The sequence below is a fragment of the Chrysemys picta genome, chromosome 6 (assembly GCF_011386835.1).
Source record: "Chrysemys picta bellii isolate R12L10 chromosome 6, ASM1138683v2, whole genome shotgun sequence".
Lineage (NCBI taxonomy): Eukaryota > Metazoa > Chordata > Testudines > Emydidae > Chrysemys > Chrysemys picta.
In genome coordinates, this window is record NC_088796.1 from 77,127,526 (window position 1) to 77,148,583 (window position 21,058).

Here is a 21,058-nt window from a genome sequence, read left to right on the forward strand (position 1 = left end):
TATTGTTTTAACAGATTTGCCCGGTACTGATGTTAGACCAGTGGTTCTCAAACTTTTGTGCTGGTGACCCCTTTCACATAGCAAACCTCTGAGTCCGACCCCCCCCAATAAATTAAAAACACTTTTTAATATATTTAATACCATGATAATATAGTAGGCAAAGCGAGGTTTGGGGTGGAAGCTGACAGCTTGCGACCCCCCCATGTAATAATCTCGTGACCCCCTAAGGGGTCCTGACCCCCAGTTTGAGAACCCCTGCGTTAGACTTACCAGTCTGGAATTGCCGGGATTACCTCTAAAGCCCTTTTTAAGTATTGGCGTTATATTAGCTATCTTCCAATCATTGGGTACAGAAGCTGATTTAAAGGACAGGTTACAAACTATAGTTAATAGTGCCGCAATTTCACATTTGAGTTCTTTCAGAACTCTTGGGTGAATGCCATCTGGTCCCGGTGACTCGTTACTGTTAAGTTTATGAATTAATTCCAAAACCTCCTCTAATGACACTTCAATCTGTGACAATTCCTCAGATTTGTCACCTACAAAGGACGGCTCAGGTTTGGGAATCTCCCTAACATCCTCAGCCGTGAAGACTGAAGCAAAGAATTCATGTAGTTTCTCCGCAATGACTTTATCGTCTTTAAGTGCTCCTTTTGTATCTCGATCGTCCAGGGGCCCCACTGGTTGTTTAGCAGGCTTCCTGCTTCTGATGTACTTTACAAAAAAATTATTACCTTTTTGAGTTTTTGGCTAGCTGTTCTTAAAACTCCTTTTTGACTTTTCCTAGTACATTTTTACACTTAATTTGGCAGTGTTTATGCTCCTTTCTATTTACCTCACTATGATTTGACTTCCACTTTTTAAAAGATGCCTTTTTATCTCTCACTGCTTCTTTTACGTGGTTGTTAAGCCACGGTGGCTCTTTTTTAGTTCTTTTACTGTGTTTTTTTAATTTGTGGTATACATTTAAGTTGGGCCTCTATTGTGGTGTCTTTGAAAAGTGTCCATGCAGCTTGCAGGGATTTCACTCTAGTCACTGTACCTTTTAATTTCTGTTTAACTAACCTCCTCATTTTCGCATATTGAAATTATGAAATATGAAATTAAATGCCATAGTGTTGGGCTGCTGAGGTGTTTTTCCCACCACAGGAATGTTAAATGTTATTATATTATGGTCACTATTTCCAAGGGGTCCTGTTATAGTTACCTCTTGGACCAGATCCTGAACTTCACTCAGGACTAAATCGAGAATTGCCTCTCCCCTTGTGGGTTTCTGTACCAGCTGCTCCAAGAAGCAGTCATTTAAAGTATCGAGAAATTTTGTCTCTGCATTTTGTCCTGAGGTGACGTTTACCCAGTTAATATGGGGATAATAGAAATCCCCACTATTATTGAGTTCTTTATTTCGATAGCCTCTCTAATCTCCCTTAGCATTTCACCTGTCCTGGTCAGGTGGTCGATAATAGATCCCTACTGTTATATTCTTATTAGAGCATGGAATTACTACCCATAGCGATTCTATGGAACATGTGGATTCATTTAAGATTTGTACTTCATTTGATTCTACATTATCTTTCACAAATAGTGCCATTGCTTCCCCCCACCCCACACACACACAACCTGTTGTGTCCTTCCGCTATATTTTGTACCCCAGAATTATTGTGTCCCATTGATTGTCCTCACTCCACCAGGTTTCTGTGATGCCAATTATATCAATATCCTCCTTTAGCACAAGGCACTCTAGTTCACCCATCTTATTATTTAGACTTCTAGCATTTGTGTACAAGTACTTTAAAAACTTGTCACTGTTTATTTGTCAGCCCTTTTCTGATGTCAGATTCTTTTTTATGTGAATGTTTCTTGTCTGATCTGGCCCATACTTTATCCTCTTCCATTCTCTCCTCCTGACTAAAACCTAGAGAATCTCTATCAATAGTCTCTCTTCTAAGAGAAGTCTCTGTCTGATCCACGTGCTCCTCTGCAGCAATCGGCTTTCCCCCATCTCTTAGTTTAAAAACTGCTCTGCAGCCTTTTTAATGTTAAGTGCCAGCAGTCTGGATCCACTTTGGTTTAGGTGGAACCCATCCTTCCTGTATAGGCTCCCCCATTCCAAAAGTTTCACCAGTTCCTAATAAATCTAAACCCCTTCTCCCTACACTATCGTCTCATCCATGCATTGAAACTCTGAAGCTCTGCCTGCCTACCTGGCCCTGCGTGTGGAACTGGAAGCATTTCTGAGAATGCCACCATAAAGGTCCTGGATTTCAGTCTCTTTCCTAGCAGCCTAAATTTGGCCTCCAGGACGTCTCTTCTACCCTTCCCTATGTCATTGGTATATGTCACCTACATATACCACGACCACCAGCTCCTCCCCAGCACTACACATAAGTCTATCTAGATGCCTCGAGAGATCCGCAACCTTTGCACCAGGCAGGCAGGTTGGTCACCATACGGTTCTCCCGGTCATCACGAACCCAGCTATCTATGTTTCTAATGATCGAATCTCCCATTACTAACACCTGCCTTTTCCTAATGACTGGAGTTCCCCCCCCCCCCCCCCGGAGAGGTAACCGCAGAGTGAGAGGATACCCCAACATCATCTGGAAGGAGAGTCCCAACTATGGGAAGGTTTCCCTCTGCTCCACATAGCAGATGAAATCTTAGGAGAAATTTTCTGCCAAACTCTAACAGTCCTGTACTGAGTCTGTGCAAACTTTAGTTTTCAGAGGCTTATTAAACCGAATGTGGGTGGATTTTCACCAAGATAACAAGTGGCTCCCTTGCCAAATTTCAAATTCCTGCTACTAAATATGGAGGTGCTAGAGTGTCTCAATTATATGGTTGTAAGTTTTTTGTTTTTTGTTTTTTACATTGGCAAAACATAGGGAAAATAACTTCATTCTTGTAAATGGCTGAACCGTTTTTGCTGAAACTTTAAATAAATAAATAAATAAAATAAATAAATAAATAAAGCCTTATATTGCCAAGCATGGGAATTTTTGTCCCAAATGGTTAAAAATTTGACAAAGTTGTAAGCAACTAGTTATAATGAAAAATGTTAGACAACTTCAAGCATTACTACTATCTCTTCCTATTATATACCTGAAGTTTTATACAGTGGCTAATTTCAGAGTTCTTAGGTTTTTGAGTTAGTGTTCCAAGCTCAAGAAGCGTTGACTAAGGCTCGGAGGCTGCTTGTAGGAGAGTGGTCTGTTAGGCAACTAAGTAGGAGTGGAGCAAACCATAACAAGGTGATGAGGAACAGTAGCCCAGATTCTAGACTGATAGCTTTCTTTGGAGAAAGTCATTTGACTAAGTGAGACCAAAATCTCCCTTTTTCAAAATTTAGGGTTACCATTCGTCCGGATTCCCCCAGACATGTCCGGCTTTTTGAGCTAAAAATAGCATCCGGGGGGAATTTGTAAATGTCCGGACTTCCCCCTCCCATGCAGACTGCGCGCGGCTAACAGGGCAGCCGGCCAGATGGTGCCACTTACATGGGGCTCCGACAGCCAGAGAGAGCCCCTCCTCCGCTTTCCCTGCAACAGAGATCACTCCCTCTCTCCCTGCATTTGCAGATCGCCCCCGGCAGTCTGGAGCTCCTGCCCCGCTCCTCCTCCCCGGCATGCTGTTCTGAGCGGCAGGGTAAGGGGGCCAGGGGGTCGGAGAAGGGGCAGGGAGGTTCTGGAGGGGGCAGTCAAGAGACGGGGGGGTCGGGAGTTTGGGGGGGGCTTTTTGAGGGGGGTGTGGATAAGGTTTTGGGCAGTCAGGGTACAGGTAGGGGGTAGGGTCCTGGGGGGCTGTTAAGGTGGGGGAGGTATCAGGAGGGGGCAGTTAGGGGACAAGGAACAGTGAGACTTAGGTGGGGGTAGGGTTCTGGAGGGCAGTTAGGAGCAGGGGTCCCAGAAGGGGGCAGTCAGGGGACAAGGAGCGGGGTGTGTGTGTTTGGGAGTTCTGGGGGGGGGGGGCTGTCAGGAGGCAGGGGTGGGGAGAGGGATCGGAGCAGTCAGGGGACAGGGAACAGAGGGATTTAGATGGGTCGGGAGTTCGGGGGGGGGGGCTGTCAGGGGGTGGGGAGTGGTTGGATGGGGTGTGGGAGTCCCAAGGGTCTGTCTGGGGTGGGGATGTGGATAAGGGTTGGGGCAGTCTGGGTACAGGTAGGAGGTAGGGTCCTAGGGGGCCAGTTAGGATGGGGGGAGGGTCTCAGGAGGGGGCAGTTAGGGGACAAGGAACAGGGAGGCTTAGGTAGGGGGTGGAGTCCTGGGGGGCAGTCAGGGGCAAGGGTCCCAGGAGGGGGCAGTCAGGGGACAAGGAGTGGGGGGAGGGTTGGAGGTTCTGAGGGGGGTGGGAAGTGGGAGGGGCGGGGCTAGGACAGGACAGGGGCGGGGCTCCTCCCGTCCTCTTTTTTGCTTGCTGAAATATGGTAACCCTACAAAATTGTACCCCACTTCTGAGACAGCTGCGCATTCTTGGCCAACGCAGTATACAGTTAAAGCTAACAAATTACAACATTTCTGTATAAGATATTGATGAGTGAATGAGGAAAAACTGAATGAAAAAGTACAGGAATGCCCTACTGAGGAAAAGTCGTAATAGTCTCCTTCACCCTCTAGTCATCTACATGGGATGTTTGTTGTCAGGCGCCCATATGCCATGGCAATAGGTACTGTGGAAATAGTACTCCGGGGAGATTCTGCACTACTGCGTGTGTGCATAATTAATGAGTCACGCATATTTTTAATGTTTTGCACCGAAAAAAGCTGCCAAATTGTTGCTGCAATTCCACCTTTTGCCCACCAGAGAGTGCTGTCCCGATAGAATACAGCAGCAGCTCCCAACCATCTAGGGAAAAGAAAGAGCCTGCCTTCTTCGCAGCGCCTGTCAGGACAGCTCAGGAGACAGGCTATGGGGAGACAGACAGTGTGTGGTGCTTGGGGCGTGGTGTCAGACAGAGGCTCATAAGGGCTAATGGAGGAGGACAGACTGGGGCAGGGGCTGAATGGGAGTGGAGTCACAGGGCCCGGGGGTGCGGGGGCGGAGGCTACATGGTGATGGGGGGAGGAGGTGCAGAGCTACATAGGGACAGAGGGTGGCTGAGGGGGGCACAGAGACACATGGAGAGGAATTACAGGGAAACATCGGGACGGGGTGGATGAGTGGTGCCACAGACACATGGGGACAGGGGGAAGGGTTATAGGGACAGGGGAGTGGCTGGGTGGGGACACAGAGACACGGGATGGCAGAGGGGGTCACATAGGGACTTCAAGTACACAGAGTCACATAGGGACGGAGGAAGGGGTGCAGGGCCACATGGGGACGGGGGCAGATGTGCCTGACTGAATGGGAGAGGCTAGGGGTCAGCTAGGGTCTTCATGGGGGAAGCTCCCTAATAATTCCTCCCCGCCCCCCCAAAAAACCCGTTCCATACTTTTCCCACCCATAGCCAACAACCCTCCAAATTCACACCCAGGCTCCTTCCCAGCAATTTACTTCCCTCTCCATCAGCTTCTCCATTACCCCTGAATCCCCCCAACCCTTTGCACTGCTTCTGAGGGATGCGGGAAATATAGTTCTGTATTGTAGCTTAAATGAACTGTTACTCAGAGTTCTGTATTAATATGTCTAGTAAGGAATCTATTTGTCAAAAAACATTTCCTGAATCTTTTTTGTTGTCTGTATAGTTACAGACATACTTGCTGACAGGTATTTTGACATAAATGACCAAAAATAATTAAAACTGTTGTGATTATATTGTGTTACTTTGACAAATAAAATATGCATAATTTTGCAACATTTTAAAATATTGTGCGCAGAATTTTAAAATTTTTGTTGCAGAATTTTTTTTTTTTTTTTGGCATAGAATTCCCCCAGGAGTAAAATTGTTAAGTAAGTAATTCTTCAGATTTGTTCATGTTCTTGCTTTGATTGCTGTCTTTCCATATCTGTAGTCTGTAGGGAAAGGTGCAAGAGCTATGTGGGTGCTCATGCAGTAGAGTTCAGACTAAATCTGGCTGGCCTTAGGAACATTTGGTAAAATTCTTACATTGCATTGTTATCTTATCCAACAAGTCTACATCAGTTTCTGAAATCACATAATTTCCCCAAAGTTGGTTGATGACATGCAAGCCATATGTGTTTCTATTACATGTTGTCAAAGAGTGGCATGAGCTAATCCCCATACATAACCCTATCATCTTCCCCAGGTGATCAAATCACAAGTCAGCTGAATCCCACTCCAGGAAAATACTAGGAAGGAAGGCTAAAGATGTGAGTGCATAGTCTACTGAAGAGTTGGATGTACAACTGGAAACAAACTGAGTACTACTTGCCAGCCACCCAGACAACTGCTTTCAAGTACCTGGCAGTGACAACTGATATGTTGGTTCCAGGGTAGAAGGGATAGATATGTTAGTAGGAGATCCATCAGCATTAAGGGTTCTTCAGAATGAGTTGTCAATCTTGGTTGTCACGCCTACCTTTCGTTCTTTATGGCCATATGGGAAGGAGGTTCTGCAATTCTTTTTTCTTGTAGCATGAAGTCAGAGTGTAGAAAATATCAAAAACCATTGGTCTAGAGGATGACAACTAATCCGTACCGAGTAAAGAGGGAATCTCATGCTCAATGAAGAAAAACAAAACTTTGACACAGGAGTTCTGGGCTCACCTGAATATCCTTTTGCTCTGTTTTTGAGAACCAGAAGGGAAACTAACTTGCCCCATTCCACATATAAATGGCTAATCAATGGGATGCCTGCCAACACACACCCTTCAATGCAGGCCACCTGTTGAGGCCCTTCATTCACTGCAGCCCACTTGCTCATCTAGTAAGCCAAGAGGAAAAGATCTCCTTAGAATAACAATAATTCAGCAATGGAGCAAGCTTAGCGCATGGGCCTGTAGGATTCCCAAGTGATGAGGAACCTTTTGTCCCATGTGGAGCGATGATTCCTAGCTAAATCCTTCCTATTTCTAAAGCTGATAGAGCTACAGAGTTGGGGTTTAAGGTTTTCTGCAAGAGAAAAGGGAAAGGCCACAGAGTGAAAGTTGGAATGTGAGAGTGCCTGCTCACCCATAGCCAGAATGTACTGCCCATTTATGTATTGGAAGAACTGGCCATACATTATTCAGTTCCGCTGATTACCTGAAATGTAGAAATGTGCTGCTACCATATGCCCTTCTTATATTAGTGATGGTTCGCCAGGCTCCTTATCCCCATGTCTCCTTGCCTAGCTAGTACAAGTCCCCCCAGCATTTCATCATCCACTCAGTCTTCCCCTACAAGCTTTCAGTCATCCCACCCTGTTTACCCCCAGCTGGCTCTTAGTCTCCCTAGTAGTGGTCCTCAACCAATTTTAGTCCCCCCATCCCAGCTACTCATTTGATTTGTCTTCCTGTCTCGCAGTCTGTCTACTGGAGGTAATTATATGTGTGAAATGTATTTACCCTCACAACACCCTTGTGAGGTAGGGAAGTATTATTATCTCAATTTTACCCAGTCCCGGTTTCTCTCCCTTCCAGCCAGACTCAGACCCAGCCTATACCCTCCATCTTGCCCCCAGGCTCCTTGTCCCAATCTGTTCCACCCTCTTCCCATATCAGGCTCTTGGTCTTTCTGCATTCAAGTCAGTTGACTTCCTTCTCAGTGCTTCCTGGGTGCAGTGGAGCAAACATTGAGTATACAGGAGAGAGTCTCCCTATTCTCACTTGCCATGCCTGGCCTCACCCTAGCCTGCAGCACCTGGGAGCAGCCATTGCAAGGAAAGTGCTTCTCATCCCCTGCAGCCCTGGATCAGAGCATGCTCAGAGCAGATGGAATCTTTTCATAATTTAGCTATATTGTAGCAAGGCTCTGCTGAGCACATGCATCTGAGATTTTTCAGGGGCTTGTAGCTTGTCCAAAATTGAATGGATTTTTATGAGGATGCAAAATATACATCTCATCCACAAAGATCGTTGCCTGGGCAAATTTCAGATCCTGTTCCAAAACATGGGCGTGCTAGAGTTTCTCAAAGAAAAGGTCTTCATTTTTTTTTTTTTAACATTGGCAAAACCAATGTATTTTTTCCCCTAATCTCATTCTTGGAAATGGTTGACCCATTTTAGCTGAAACATTTTAAAAAAATCAGCCTTAAGCAGACACCTTGCATAGAAAATTTCAACCCAGATGGTTAAAGATTGGCAAAGTTATAAACAATTAAAAACAGGGTTTTATAGTAGGAAGTGTGGGGCCACCTTAGCAAGTAGTGCTACCAGCTCTGCCAATAATTCCACAGTAGCTACAGTAATACAACTTGTGAGAGTAATCCAGTAAATGGCACATTAGGGGTGATTTTCCACCTGGCTTGTCTCCCTATATAACCCTTAATCACAAGAGGTTAAGAATCTTCTGACGTATAAGCTCTTGGGCCATCTTCCTATTCCCGAACCATAATATTGACTTGGCTGGTGATCCCTATCTGTCCCATCTAGTTTCATCCTACCTGCTGTTCTGGGCACTAACTGCATGCTAAGTTTCACCTCTGTGTCCTACAGGCTCCTCCACCATATTATCCCAACTGGAATTGTATCATCATGCAGATACTGCTTTTCTGCCCTCAGCTAGTAGACCTGCCCTTTGCCTTACAGCGTGGGGTCCCCTGATCTGATGTGCACTCTCTCTTCATCTACCCTCAGTCAGCCAACTGCCTGGCAAACTGTCCAAAATAAAATCAGGGAGAAGGCTCTGGAATGGCCTCATTTGCCCTGTTGGTTGCTAGGGAAGTGATAATAGTTGTAGATGATAGTTGGCTAAAAACCAAGCCAGGGGTCCTGAAAGCCAGGATGGTCTGGGAAGTTGGGAAGGAGTTTGGGAGAAGATAGGTGTAGAAGGTAAGAGCATACCTATTTAATGGATGGCAGTTAATGCTTCAGGGGAACTTAGAGCAAACACTTTGGGCTTTGCAGCCAACAGTCTTTCCACCCTTGGTGAGTGCTTTTTGCAGAATGACCCATTTGGTTCCATCTGGGACAAGGATGGGGGGCGGCTAAGCAACTTAGAGAGACCCTGTAGACGGCAGAGCTAGGGTAGGACTGCACTGAGTCTCTTGGTATCAGGCAGTATCATACATCAGGCAGAAAACAGACTTGACTCCTGCAAAGTGCCTGCTCTTGGGTCAACCAGGAACCATTAGAGAGGCCTGCAAGCTTTGTAACAACAGTGATCACTAATCAGGAGGGGACAGCCATAGCATTGCCAGTGCAATCTTGCCTTCTCTGACCTGGAGTCCTGGAGATCAGCTGGCCAATAGTGAAGGTGACACTCCAGGAAGCTTCTGAAGTCATGAAGATTGGCAGATGCCCTGGCTGCCTCCTCTATTGCTCCTAAATATACTGCTAGGTAGTGGGAAATCAACAGAGCCTTGGTTCCGTATGTTCTCACCTGCTGCTCTTGCCAAATGGCCAGAACAGTTTCTTCCTTAATATCGTCATGTTCTTGCTTTGTCTTAGTGATTGTATCAAAGAAAGCTGAGATCTGGGGCTATCAGTCCTAAATACTGTGATGCTGCACTTAGGCTATGTCTACACTACAGACTTTACCACTCTCCCGCTGACATAGTGCTATCCACAATAGTGCTTTTGTCGGTGAAACTTATGTTGGTCAAGGGTTTGTTTTTACCAAACCCCAACCAACAAAAGTTTTGCTGACAAAAGTGCTAGTGTAGACAAAGCCTCGGTCTGCCATTTTTAAGGAGTCAGTCTTATAGATGGCTTTTCTTGTAGCAGCAGGAGAGTGAGTGCATGGAGCAAAGTTAGTAAATAGTATTAGAAGAGTGATGGTCATGATAGCATCTAAAATGGTAATATATTAATAACGCTAATCTGGATTTTCAGTATGTTATGCATTTTCAGAATCCTACATGTGCACTTGCATGACTTAAAATACTTTTGGTAATTGCAGGTTGTAAGCTCAACAAATGGAGAATTGAACACAGATGACCCAACTGCAGGCCGTTCGAACGCTCCTATCACAGCCCCTACAGAAGTAGAAGTAATGGATGAAACAAAGTATGTATTGTTCTTATCTATTAAAGTTTAAAAGCCAGTGTTTTGATCCCCAGTACTGAGCTAATCAGCATTTCATTTACCTACTTACTTATTAAAAGAACCTTGCACACTTGTATTAGGAAGTGGCAAAATACTTCAATATTTTTGAGCTTTAATTATGTGGACTTCAAATGATTAAATATTAGAATATCGGTTATCCTTAAGGTTGACTCCATTAGTTAAAGTTAAAATAACACAAATTGTTCGCTTTACAGTAGTGAAATCCATACTTGATTTTGACATACTAGCTAACAGCTTGGTAAGAAATTTTACTGTCTTTTTAAATCACTATACTGAATACATCTCTCGTGAGAATTGTAGAACTTTTGCATGGTGTATGGTGTTCTGATTCTCTTTTTTCCTTTATTTTTTTGTGCATAGCTGCCAGAAAGTGTTGAACATGTGGTGAGTTCCAAAGTGTAGGCAGGCAGAAATAGCTCCATTGGCTTTGTTCTCATTGCGTGGCTTAAAACTTTATGGGAAAAAAAAGGCCTTAAAATGGCAATTACAATTGGAAAACCTATGCAAAATGATTTGAAGTACATAGTACCATTAGACAGCCTGTCTTGGAGGCAGGAAGAAATACTAGCATGTTAAGGAGCTGTTTTGCCTGCTTCAACTCTTGTTTGTTTCAAGTGGTGTAGTCTGTGTGTATTTTCTCCAATACTTTTAAGAGGTCAGTACAATATCAATGTTTTTTTTTTTATATATTATTTGCTATGCTGTTTTAGTGGAAAAACATTGATGTTTTCAGATGTTTTCATATTCGGGTAACAATTTAATATCTAGAAAATAACTAATTTATCTGAACTGGCACTAAATATTAGAAGATGTTTGAACTTTGCATTTTTTTTTTAAACATAGTACTTACTAAATTATTAGTAATTGACAACTTGCTAACTAATTACCAAAACTTAACTGCAGGGTACATAAATCACAGTGAAAGGGAAAAGTATTTGTTGATGTACAGTAACTCCTTACTTAACGTTGTAGTTATGTTCCTGAAAAATGAAACTTTAAGTGAAACAATGTTAAACTAATCCAATTTTCCCATAAGATTTAATGTAAATGCGGGGGGGTTAGGTTCCAAGGAAATTTTTTGGGGGCAGACAAAAGGCATTATATACTGTACAGTACTGTACTGTGCTTTGGTTGGGAAGTGTCCCGGGCTTACCCCACACAGGCACAGCCCGCCCCAGGCAAGGACGCTAGGAAGCACCTTTACAGCAGCAGCTTCCCTGGAGCAGAACAGACTCGGACTTTGCCGGGAATGCTCCAGGCCCGCCTCTTCCTGTCCCCGCTCCACTCCAGGCCCACCACTTCCCACCCCCACTCCACCTCCTCTCTGGAGCACGCCACATCCCTCCCCCCCCAAAGTCCTAAGACTTTCTGGGAGGGAGGAGTGGAGACACAGCGCTTCCCCGTGCCTGCCCCTCCCTCGCAGAAAGTCCTAAATGCCGCCAAACAGCTGTTTGGTGGTGGGGGAAGTGCTGGGAGGGAGGGGGAGGAGGCAGAGAAGCGGAACTTGTGCAATGCTCCCTTGTAAAGTCGCTGCTCTTCCACAGAATCTTATAAGCAGGCAGCCCGATGACATTATAAGGGAGCATTGCACATCTTTAAACGAGCATGTTACCTAATTGGGCAGGGATGTAACATTGAAACAACGTTAAGCGGGACGACATTAAATGAGGAGTTACTGTATATTATGTGGGAATTAAATACACCCATTTGAATAGTGGAATTTGTAATAAAGAATAAAACAGATTTTCCTTGATTATTAGAAAATAAATATGGGGTTTTAATTGACATTTTTGTATTGCTTTGGAGAACATGATTTCACAGCGGTGTGTCCAGCTGGTCACCAGATGGAGACACTCATGCATGAAGGTGTTGGTACATTATTACTAGTGACAATGGAAGTATTACAGAGTGCCCAGAGGTCAGACACAGTTGCACTGGGCCCCATTGAGTTAGGATCTCTTAGAAGGAGATACAGTAGTCCCTTCCCCAAAGAGTTCATACTCACATGTGTTTCTTCTTCGATGTTAGGACTACCCAAAACATTCATTCAAATAGTGTTATCAAGATGGAAGATATTAGGGGGAAGTAGGCCACTTGTAAAACTGAAAACATTTCTTGGATTATACTTGCAGTGGAAAAATCTCTTTTGAAAGTCCATCAGTATGTGCTGATGGTATCTGCTGAAATGACTCACTGTACAAATAAATCTGCCTTAGAATATTATTCTTAATGGTCTGTAGTAGTATTTAATCACTGCTATGACCTTGTTTCACCAAAGCACTTTTAAAGACCATAGCTAACTTCAGATTATTTCTGATGTTACAAATTTTCAGGGCAGCTACTTAACGTTCATTATGTAATTTACAAAACACTACTTGCCTCAATAGTCTACATACTAGATGATTTGTAGAGTTGGCTTGACTTACACTAAAGCTGTTGCCAGGTGCTCATGTCTGGAAAAATGATGAAGAATAAGGCCAAAATTTTCAAATGTAGAAGCTTAGAGTTAGACAATTAAATCCATATTCAGGCACCTAAAAAAATGAAGTCCAGGCAGTTTTAAGAGATGCTCAGAAACTGCTGCTTCTTTTGATTTATATAGCATTTATCTTCAGCATCTCTGAAAAAAATCACTTATTTAGGTGCCTATCTTTGAATTTTTTGGACTCTTTTTTTTTTTTTGCTGTTGCCTCTCATATGCTAAACAAGTGAATCTTAACCTGTCTCTTTACATCTGACTCCTATTAATCTTTTTGATGCATGGGAATCTCACTTTTCCAGAGAGGACAACTATTTTATTGCCAGTGGAATCTAAACCACACCTTCTGCTTCACCATCCTTTTAGAACTGGTTTTATGTTTTCTTAGTAATTAAAGGCAAAAAAAGCTGCTTCAAGCAATAATATACTAGGTGTATGCATTAGGAATCCTTTCAAGTATTAAGTGCTTTATAACTATATATTGCAAGAATCTTAATCAACTACAAAAATAAAATAAAACTTAGTTCATAGGGTGTTGTGACGATTACTTAATGTTCAAACAGCAATGTAAAATGTAAGTAGAACTATATTTTTCATATCTGGATTAAGGACAGACATTATAGGTAACTTTTTTTAAGGAAACTTGGTATTTTGTCAAGAAACTAATTACTTTTTGTTCCTTTGCCTAGTCTTTTCTCCTTCTGAAAATATGAACAAAGTTAAAGCTTTCCAGAAATTTTCATTTGTAATATTTTCCCATATTCCAGGAGCATGAATTTAGTATTTGCCCAAAATATCATTAGTCTCTCAGTTTACTGCCAAGACAGAATTTATTTTCGGTTTCTGGGATTTTTTTAGATTGCAGAAAAACTGCTCTCACAGCTAGCTGCCAGTGATTTATGGACACAAGAATAGTTTAGCCAGATGTAGATAAACCACTTCTTTTCAGGGTTAACCTTGTGAATCTGGTAGCTTGTTTTCCTGTAAGCATCCGATTGCTAGCAAAGGGACACTTTATAATTGCCAGCCCAACAGTATTTTTACTGTGCTTTCTGTGTGTGTGTATGTAATATATATGTGTGTGTGTGCACACAAAATACACATATATTAAAAAATATACAAATATACACTACTGTGATTGTGTTGGTCATATATTTAAAATCAGCGCAGTATTTATTTACACTCACCCTAATTTTGAAAAATGAAATACTCTAATTTTAAATTAATTTTTTTCTATTATGTATGTGGCTATTTAATTATTTTATAGTGTCATAAGTTTGCATGATGTTTTATAGCTTTAAGACCAGGTTCCTGTCCTAAAGAATACACAATCAAATTTTAAGAGCTAGTCAGGGATTTTGTCAGTGTTTTTTCTGTGAAAAATAGTTTCCACAAAATCAAAATTTTCTGCAGGGAAAATGAAATTTTGGCAAAAGTGACAATAAAAATATTTTGTTTTGGCTCAGGTTGTCTTGAATGGAAATACTTCGATTTGTGGAACCAAATCAAAACATTTCATTTTATCTCAGTTCAACACTGAATTGCATCTGCCTAAGCTGTTGGAGTACTTTATGGGAGTTTGTTTCAGATGCTGCATGTCTCCTTTGTCCATTGTGGGTTGGGCTCCTCAACTAGGTTACATATCCCATGATGCAGCACAGTCTGTCCTCTGGTTGAACCATCATGGCACCATCAGAGAAGATGTATTCTGGCCAGGGAGTCTGGTTTATAGGGAAGATTGGGGACATGAGGACCCCAAACTACAACTCCTGTGAACCACTGCAGCAGCTCAGGCAAATACAGTTCAAAGTCAAACTAAGCACAAACTGAGTGTTTTGATTCTCAAATGGTCAAAATGTTCCAACATTTTGAAATCAGATTTTTTTGCAGCATCTTATTCTGTGAAAATTTCAATATTTTAACTTTTGTTCTGATTCAGGTCAAATTAAAATGTTGAAATATAAACTTCTTTGAGTGATTGCTCATTTCCATTCCATTGTGGTGTGTTTGCTTGCCACATGCACCGATGCCGGAAGTTTTTCCCTCAGTGATATCCATAGAGGACCAGCTTGGGCTCCATCTGGAGTAGCGTGTGTATGCGCTGGTATAAGGGACACCGCCAGCTCCCCCTCCCTCAGTTACTTCTTAGCACCAGTGACGGTACTGGAACGTCTCCTTGCCTCGGCATTCTTTCCTTCTCAACTGTGCCTAGTTTTGAATCTCTTGTATATACACCTCTACCCCGATATAAAGCGACCTGATATAACACGAATTCGGATATAACGCGGTAAAGCAGCGTTCTGGGGGGGGCGGGGCTGCGCGCTCTGGTGGATCAAAGCAAGTTCGATATAATGCGGTTTCACCTATAACACAGTAAGATTTTTTGGCTCCCGAGGACAGCGTTATATCGGGGGAGATATGTAGTTCTTATAAAGTTTGTATAGTTTATTATTTCCCTTAGTGCATAAGTTAGAAATAGTTAGTTAGTCCCCCATGGGACTTAGCCTAGGGACGGGGCATGCCTCGATCCATGGGCTTCAAGCCTTGTGACCGCTGCAGAAAACCTATGGCAGTCAGTGATCCCTATCACTGGCCTAGGTGTTTGGGGGAGATCCACGTGAGTGATGAGTGTCGCATTTGTAAAAGTTTCAAGCTGCGAACCAGAAAGGAGCAGGACATTCTAATTAGAGCGCTCCCTTAGGGAGTCGGCCGTCACACCCGCCTTAGAGCTGGCTAGATCGGACTCCACTCCAAACACTGCAGCATTGGTACAGAGTGCACCGCTGGCACCAGCCTCTGACCAGCACCAATCCCAATCCCTGGTACCAGCTAAAAAGCAAAGAAAAGCCGGGAGAGGGCATTCTTCTGTGTCCCATAAAAGGAAGGAGAGGGCTGGAGGAAAGCAAAGGCCAGCATGGGGCAGCTCCTCCCCTCCAGACGGTGGCCAGACTTGTTGATCTGTCAAGCCCCCTTTGAGACCTGCCTGCTACCCTGGGAAGCGGCAGAGGTACTTGGCACCTGGTGGTGCCGTCCACGCCAGAGGCCTTTCAGCACCCCTGCTTTTTTCCAACCGCTTGTCTTCCTTCCTCTCTGCCTGGGCCTCTATAACATCGGATTAGTGGGTCCTCAGCACAGCAGCAGGGGGGATACCCTCTAGTTTATTTCTATTGCCCCCTCCCGCCCTCTCTCCCCATCCCTCCTCAGGGACCCTTCTCATGAGGATCTGCTCACTCACTAGATGCAGGGCCTTCTACGAAGTCCCTCTGCACTTGAGGGGGAAAGGATTTTAATCCTGCTATGTTTTTATCCCAAAGGCTAAGCGGGGGGAGTCAACCTGCGGAGCCTCAACAATTATCTCAAGAAGTTGAAGATCCGCATGGTCTCCCTGGCCGCCTCCATTCCTTCCCTGGATCCGGGAGACTGGTACTCCACCCTCGACATGAAAGACACTTACTTTCACATATCCATATTTCACGGACACAGACGATTCCTAAGTTTCATAGTTGGGACCGCCCACTACCAATTTGCAGTGCTCCTTTTAGGCCTAGCAATGGCGACAAGGGTGTTTACAAAGTGCATGTCGGTGGTGGTGGCCTATGTCAGATGTCAGGGTATCCAGATCTACCTGTACATCGATAACTGGCTCATCAAGGGGTGCTCCAGGGTCCAGGTCCAGTGCAGCATCGAGACGTTGCCAGCCACTTCTCAAGCTCTAGGCCTGTTGATAAATGAACAAAAATCAACCTTGGTCCCAGTCCAAAGGATATAGTTTATCGGAGCGGTACTCGACTTTACCCAAGACAGAGCATTCCTGCAGAGGCCAGGTTCAAGGTAATGTCAGATCTGATTGCCAGCGTCACTGCCCATCCACTCACCACTGCCTGGGTCAGTCTCAGACTATGGGGATACATGGCAGCATGCACGTACATTGTCCGGCATGCGAGACTCAGCCTGTGTCCCCTCCAGATGTGGCTGGCGTCGGTCTACTCACCGGCCAGGTGTCACCTGGACAAGTGCCTCATGATCCCGCCGTGGGTACTTACCTCCCTGCAGTGGTGCTCCGACACAATTCTGGTGTTGGAAGGTGTGCCGTTCCCGAGTCCGCTACCCACAGTCTATCTGATTTCAGATGGTCCGATCTTGGTTGGGAAGTGGATCTCAGTACACTGTGGACTCAGGGGTTATGGTCACGAGAGGAGCTCGCACTACATATAAAAGTCAGGGAGCTCTCAGACCCATCAGTCTGGCTTACGGAGTGTTCCTTCCCCAACTGTCCGGTCAGGTGATGACAGACAACACAGCCTCCATGTTCTATGTCAACAGGCAGGGGGAGCTAGTTTGTCGGCTCTGTGCCAGGAGGCTCTCCGTCTGTGGGACTTCTGCATTCAGCATACAATCCACCTGTAAGCCTCGCACCTCCCCGGCATCTGGAATACGCTGGCAGATTGTCTCAGCAGGTCCTTCTTCTCTCACCATGAGTGGTCCCTTCACTCTTCCAGAAGTGGGGAGCTCCCTGAGTGGACCGGTTCACCACCAGACAGAACAGAAAGTGTCATCAGTTCTGCTCTCTGCAAGGCCTCAGCAAAGGCTCATTTTCTGATGCCTTTCTCCCGTCATGGCCAGGAGATGTACCCTTTCCCACCAGTTCCACTCATCAGCAGAGTCCTCTTAAAAATCAAGAGGGACAAAGCACAAGTCATTATGATTGCCCCAGCATGACTTCACCAGCATTGGTTCGGCATGTTCATGAACCCAGCTGTAGCAGCCCCATGGCCACTTCCCAGACCCATGGCCTACTCTCACAGGATCATGGTCAGCTCCTGCACCCGAACCGAACCTCTCTCCACCTCACAGCTTGGATGCTGCATGGCTGAATCCGGAGGAGGGATAGCTCAGTGGTTTGAGCATTGGCCTGCTAAACCCAGGGTTGTGAGTTCAATCCTTGATGGGGCCACTTAGGAGTCTGGGGCAAAAATCAGTACTTGGTCCTGCTAGTGAAGGCAGGGGGCTGGACTCGATGACCTTTCAAGGTCCCTTCCAGTTCTAGGAGATAGGATATCTCCACCAATTTATTTTTTTTATTTTAGGAACAAATCTGTTCTAGTCAGGTACAGCAAGTTCTCTTGGAGATCAGAAAGCCCTCCATCAGAGCAACTTATCTGGCAAAGCTTTTTATCCTGCTGGGTGTCAGAGCGGAGTATCTCACCAACCCAATTGTCTCTGCAGTCCATTATGGATTACCTGCTTCACTTAAAGCACTAGAGCCTTGCCTTCTCTTCGATCAAGGTTCACTTGGTGGCCATATTAGCCTTCCACCCTCACGTCCAGGATAGATCAGTATTCTTGCATGAGATGACTTTCTGAAAGGCCGTGAAAGACTTTCCACCAGTCCGAGACCTTGTCCCCCAATGGGACCTCAGCCTAGTCCTCTCCAGGCTCACAGGACCGCCCTTTGAGCCTATGGCTTCTTGTTCCCTTTCCCACCTGTCATGGAAGGTTGCATTCCTTGTAGCTATTACCTCAGCGAGACGAGTCTCCGAGATTAGAGCCCTTACTTCAGAGCGCTCGTACGCGGTGTTCTATACGGACAAAGATCAGCTGCAGCCCCATCCGACCTTCCCGCCAAAGTTGGTGTCGCACTTCCATGTCAATCAGGATATTTTCCTCCCGGTGTTCTATCCAAAGCCTCATACAACCAACGAGGAGAGGCATCTGCATACTCTAGATGTCAGGCGTGCACTGGCTTTCTACTTGGCGCGCACCAAGCTCTTCCACAGACTCCGCTCTTTATTTCGGTAGCTGACAGGATGAAGGGCCTTCCTGTGTCCTCTCAGAGGATTTCGACCTGGATCATCACTTGCATCTGTACTTGCTACGAGATAGTACGGGCTGTGCCTCCACTGATAGTGAAGGCTTATTTGACAAGGACACAGGTGTTTTCGGCTGCTTTCCTAGCACATGTCCCTATCCAGGACATCTTCAGGACTGTGTCATGGTCTTCGGCGTACACGCACACGACACATTACGCCATCACTGAGCAAGCCAGAGATGACACCGGTTTTGGTAGAGCTGTGTTGCAATAGACATGTCCATGAACTTGTACCCGCCTCCAAATGTACTGCTTAGGAGTCACCTACAATGGAATGGTCATGAGCAATCACTTGAAGAAAAAAAGGTTACTAACATTTTGTAACTGTTGTTCTACGAGATGTGTTGCTCATGTCCATTCCATGACCCACCCTCCTTCCCCTCTGACAGAGTTCCAGCAAGAAGGAATGGGGGAGCCAGCAGCGCCCCTTATAGCGGTGCATACACATGCCACTCCAGAGGACGCCAGAGCCGGTCCCCTACAGATACCACTGAGAGGAAAACTTCTGGCACCAGTGCATGTGGCGAGCACACACACCTACAATGTAATAGACATGAGCAACACATTTTAAAGAACAACAGTTACAAAAGATTAGTAACCGTTTTTTCCCCTGGAATGGAACTTCCGGTTGTTGATCAGTTCCACTAATTTTTGGAAATTGTAAGCCCTCCAGGACAGGGTCTTTGTATGTGCAGAGCCTAGCACAGTGAAGTGCCAATCCTGATGGGGTCAGTTGGAATGATTGTAATATGAATATTAAATAACAGATAAAATGCATACAAATATCAAACATGAATGAAATTGGAGTGATATTAAAAAAGGGAGACCAGGGGAAATCATTTGTTATGATGGCTTCATTAAAATATAATCAAATCCTGAATAAGAATAGGAGTGGTATGTGGGGAAGTACCTGAGTGGAGGCTAGTGTGGTAGCGTCAGAGCCAAAGGAGAAAGTTTAATATTTCAGCATCTTAGAGGCAAATTAAAGGAGAGTGAAGCTGCTTGGTACACTGGAGGTAGGAGGTTGTCCAAGGTATAGGGAGCAGCATGAGCGAGAACATGATTTGGAGGGAGGCGATAAAAGCAACAAGAAAGAATGTAGAATTAACTGAGTGAAGGTTATGTGAGAGGCAAGAGAAAAATAACAAAAAACTTTAAAGGTGGAGATAGGCATGAGAGAGAAGTGGAAGGAGACTGAGCAATGAGAGACTTGAGAAGCGCAGTGATATTATTGTAGCAATAAGGTAGATAAATTTCTTGACTATAAACACTTTGGATACACTAGACTAAAGTGAGGTGGAACTCTGAGGTCAGAGAAGATGAAGTAGTGGCAGTAAACAAAGGGGGAAAGAATAAAGGCTTGTCTATACAGGGAATAGTTAATCCTGTTTAATTAGGAAAAGTTAACTCCATCTGTGGACACTCTTATTCCAAAATGGATTAAGCTAATTTGGAATTAAGCACTTTTATTCTGGAATAAGAACGTCCGCACACAGAGTTAATCAGTAATAGTTAATCCTCTTTAGATTCACAAACTAAACTGTTGCTTTCCCTTAGGGCACCTCTTCACTACCCGCCGGATCGGCGGGTAGCAATCGATCTATTGGGGATCGACTTATCGCGTCTAGTGAAGACGCGATAAAATCGATCCCTGATCGCTCTGCCGTCAACTCCGGAAATCCACCGCAGCAAGAGGCGGAAGTGGAGTCGACGGCGGCACGGCAGCGGTTGTCTTGCCGCCGTCCTCACAGCCAGGTAAGTCAACCTAAAATACGCAACTTCAGCTACGCTATTCACGTAGCTGAAGTTGCGTATCTTAGGTTGACCCTCCCCCCCCCCCCCCCCCAACCACCCGTAGTGTAGACCTAGCCTTAGGTAGGATAATCACTGTTTATGCAACAGATGAAAATTATTACACCCACAAGCAAAAAGTTTAGAAAACATGATCAACTTTTGTCATATAGAAAACATTTTTAAATGCCTAAAATATTTGTTAGTACATGAGAACATGTCTTGCAGATTGTGGATTCCTTCCTTCCTATTAAATATAATAGTAACTTTTAACATCCTTAGATATTTGTGTGCATACTTAAAGTTGTGGTAGCTGTGTGTTTCAAACACTTAAATGCACAGAGAATTTGTGCACTATTAAAATTGTTTTATAGCAATTCAATAAAATAGTATGTTTGATAGTGAGGCCCTCTAGTGACAGCATATTTAAACACTGCAGGATTTTTGTTACAAATTGTATTCTTCAAGGGGTTATAAACTGTCTGTATACATTTAGAGACAAAAGGTGGGTGAGTTAATATCTTTTATTGGACTAACTTCTGTTGGTGAAAGAGACAAGCTTTTGAGCTTACACAGAGCTCTTCAGGTCTGGGAGAGGTACTCAGAATGTCACAGCTAAATTTAAAAAGCAACAGAGGGTCCTGTGGTGCCACAGGACCCTCTGTTGCTTTTTACAGATTCAGAGTAACACGACTACCCCTCTGAAGCTAAATTTAAGGGTGGAAGAGACGAGTTAACACATTTTGCAAGAATCCATTCAAGGTAAAGTGTGTGGATAACAGCTCTACAGTCGTAGGACAAAGAAGGGTTAGTGG

At 44.4% G+C, this 21,058-nt stretch overlaps 1 protein-coding gene across 17 annotated transcripts in view; it reads left to right on the forward strand.

The window, feature by feature from the left end:
• Window positions 1-21,058, forward strand: part of CSNK1G3 (casein kinase 1 gamma 3) — a 135,045-nt gene that overhangs the window by 107,297 nt on the left and 6,690 nt on the right. For 8 of the 17 annotated variants that reach the window (XM_005305157.5, XM_065599290.1, XM_065599289.1 and 5 more), the window contains 2 exons: window positions 9,938-10,044; window positions 10,465-10,488. In XM_005305157.5, the coding sequence (XP_005305214.1) occupies window positions 9,938-10,044; window positions 10,465-10,488 (131 nt within the window). Of the gene's footprint in view, window positions 1-6,203; window positions 6,268-9,937; window positions 10,045-10,464; window positions 10,489-21,058 lie in introns of all 17 variants that reach the window. The other 9 variants (XM_005305159.5, XM_065599293.1, XM_065599298.1 and 6 more) reach the window with 3 other exon arrangements.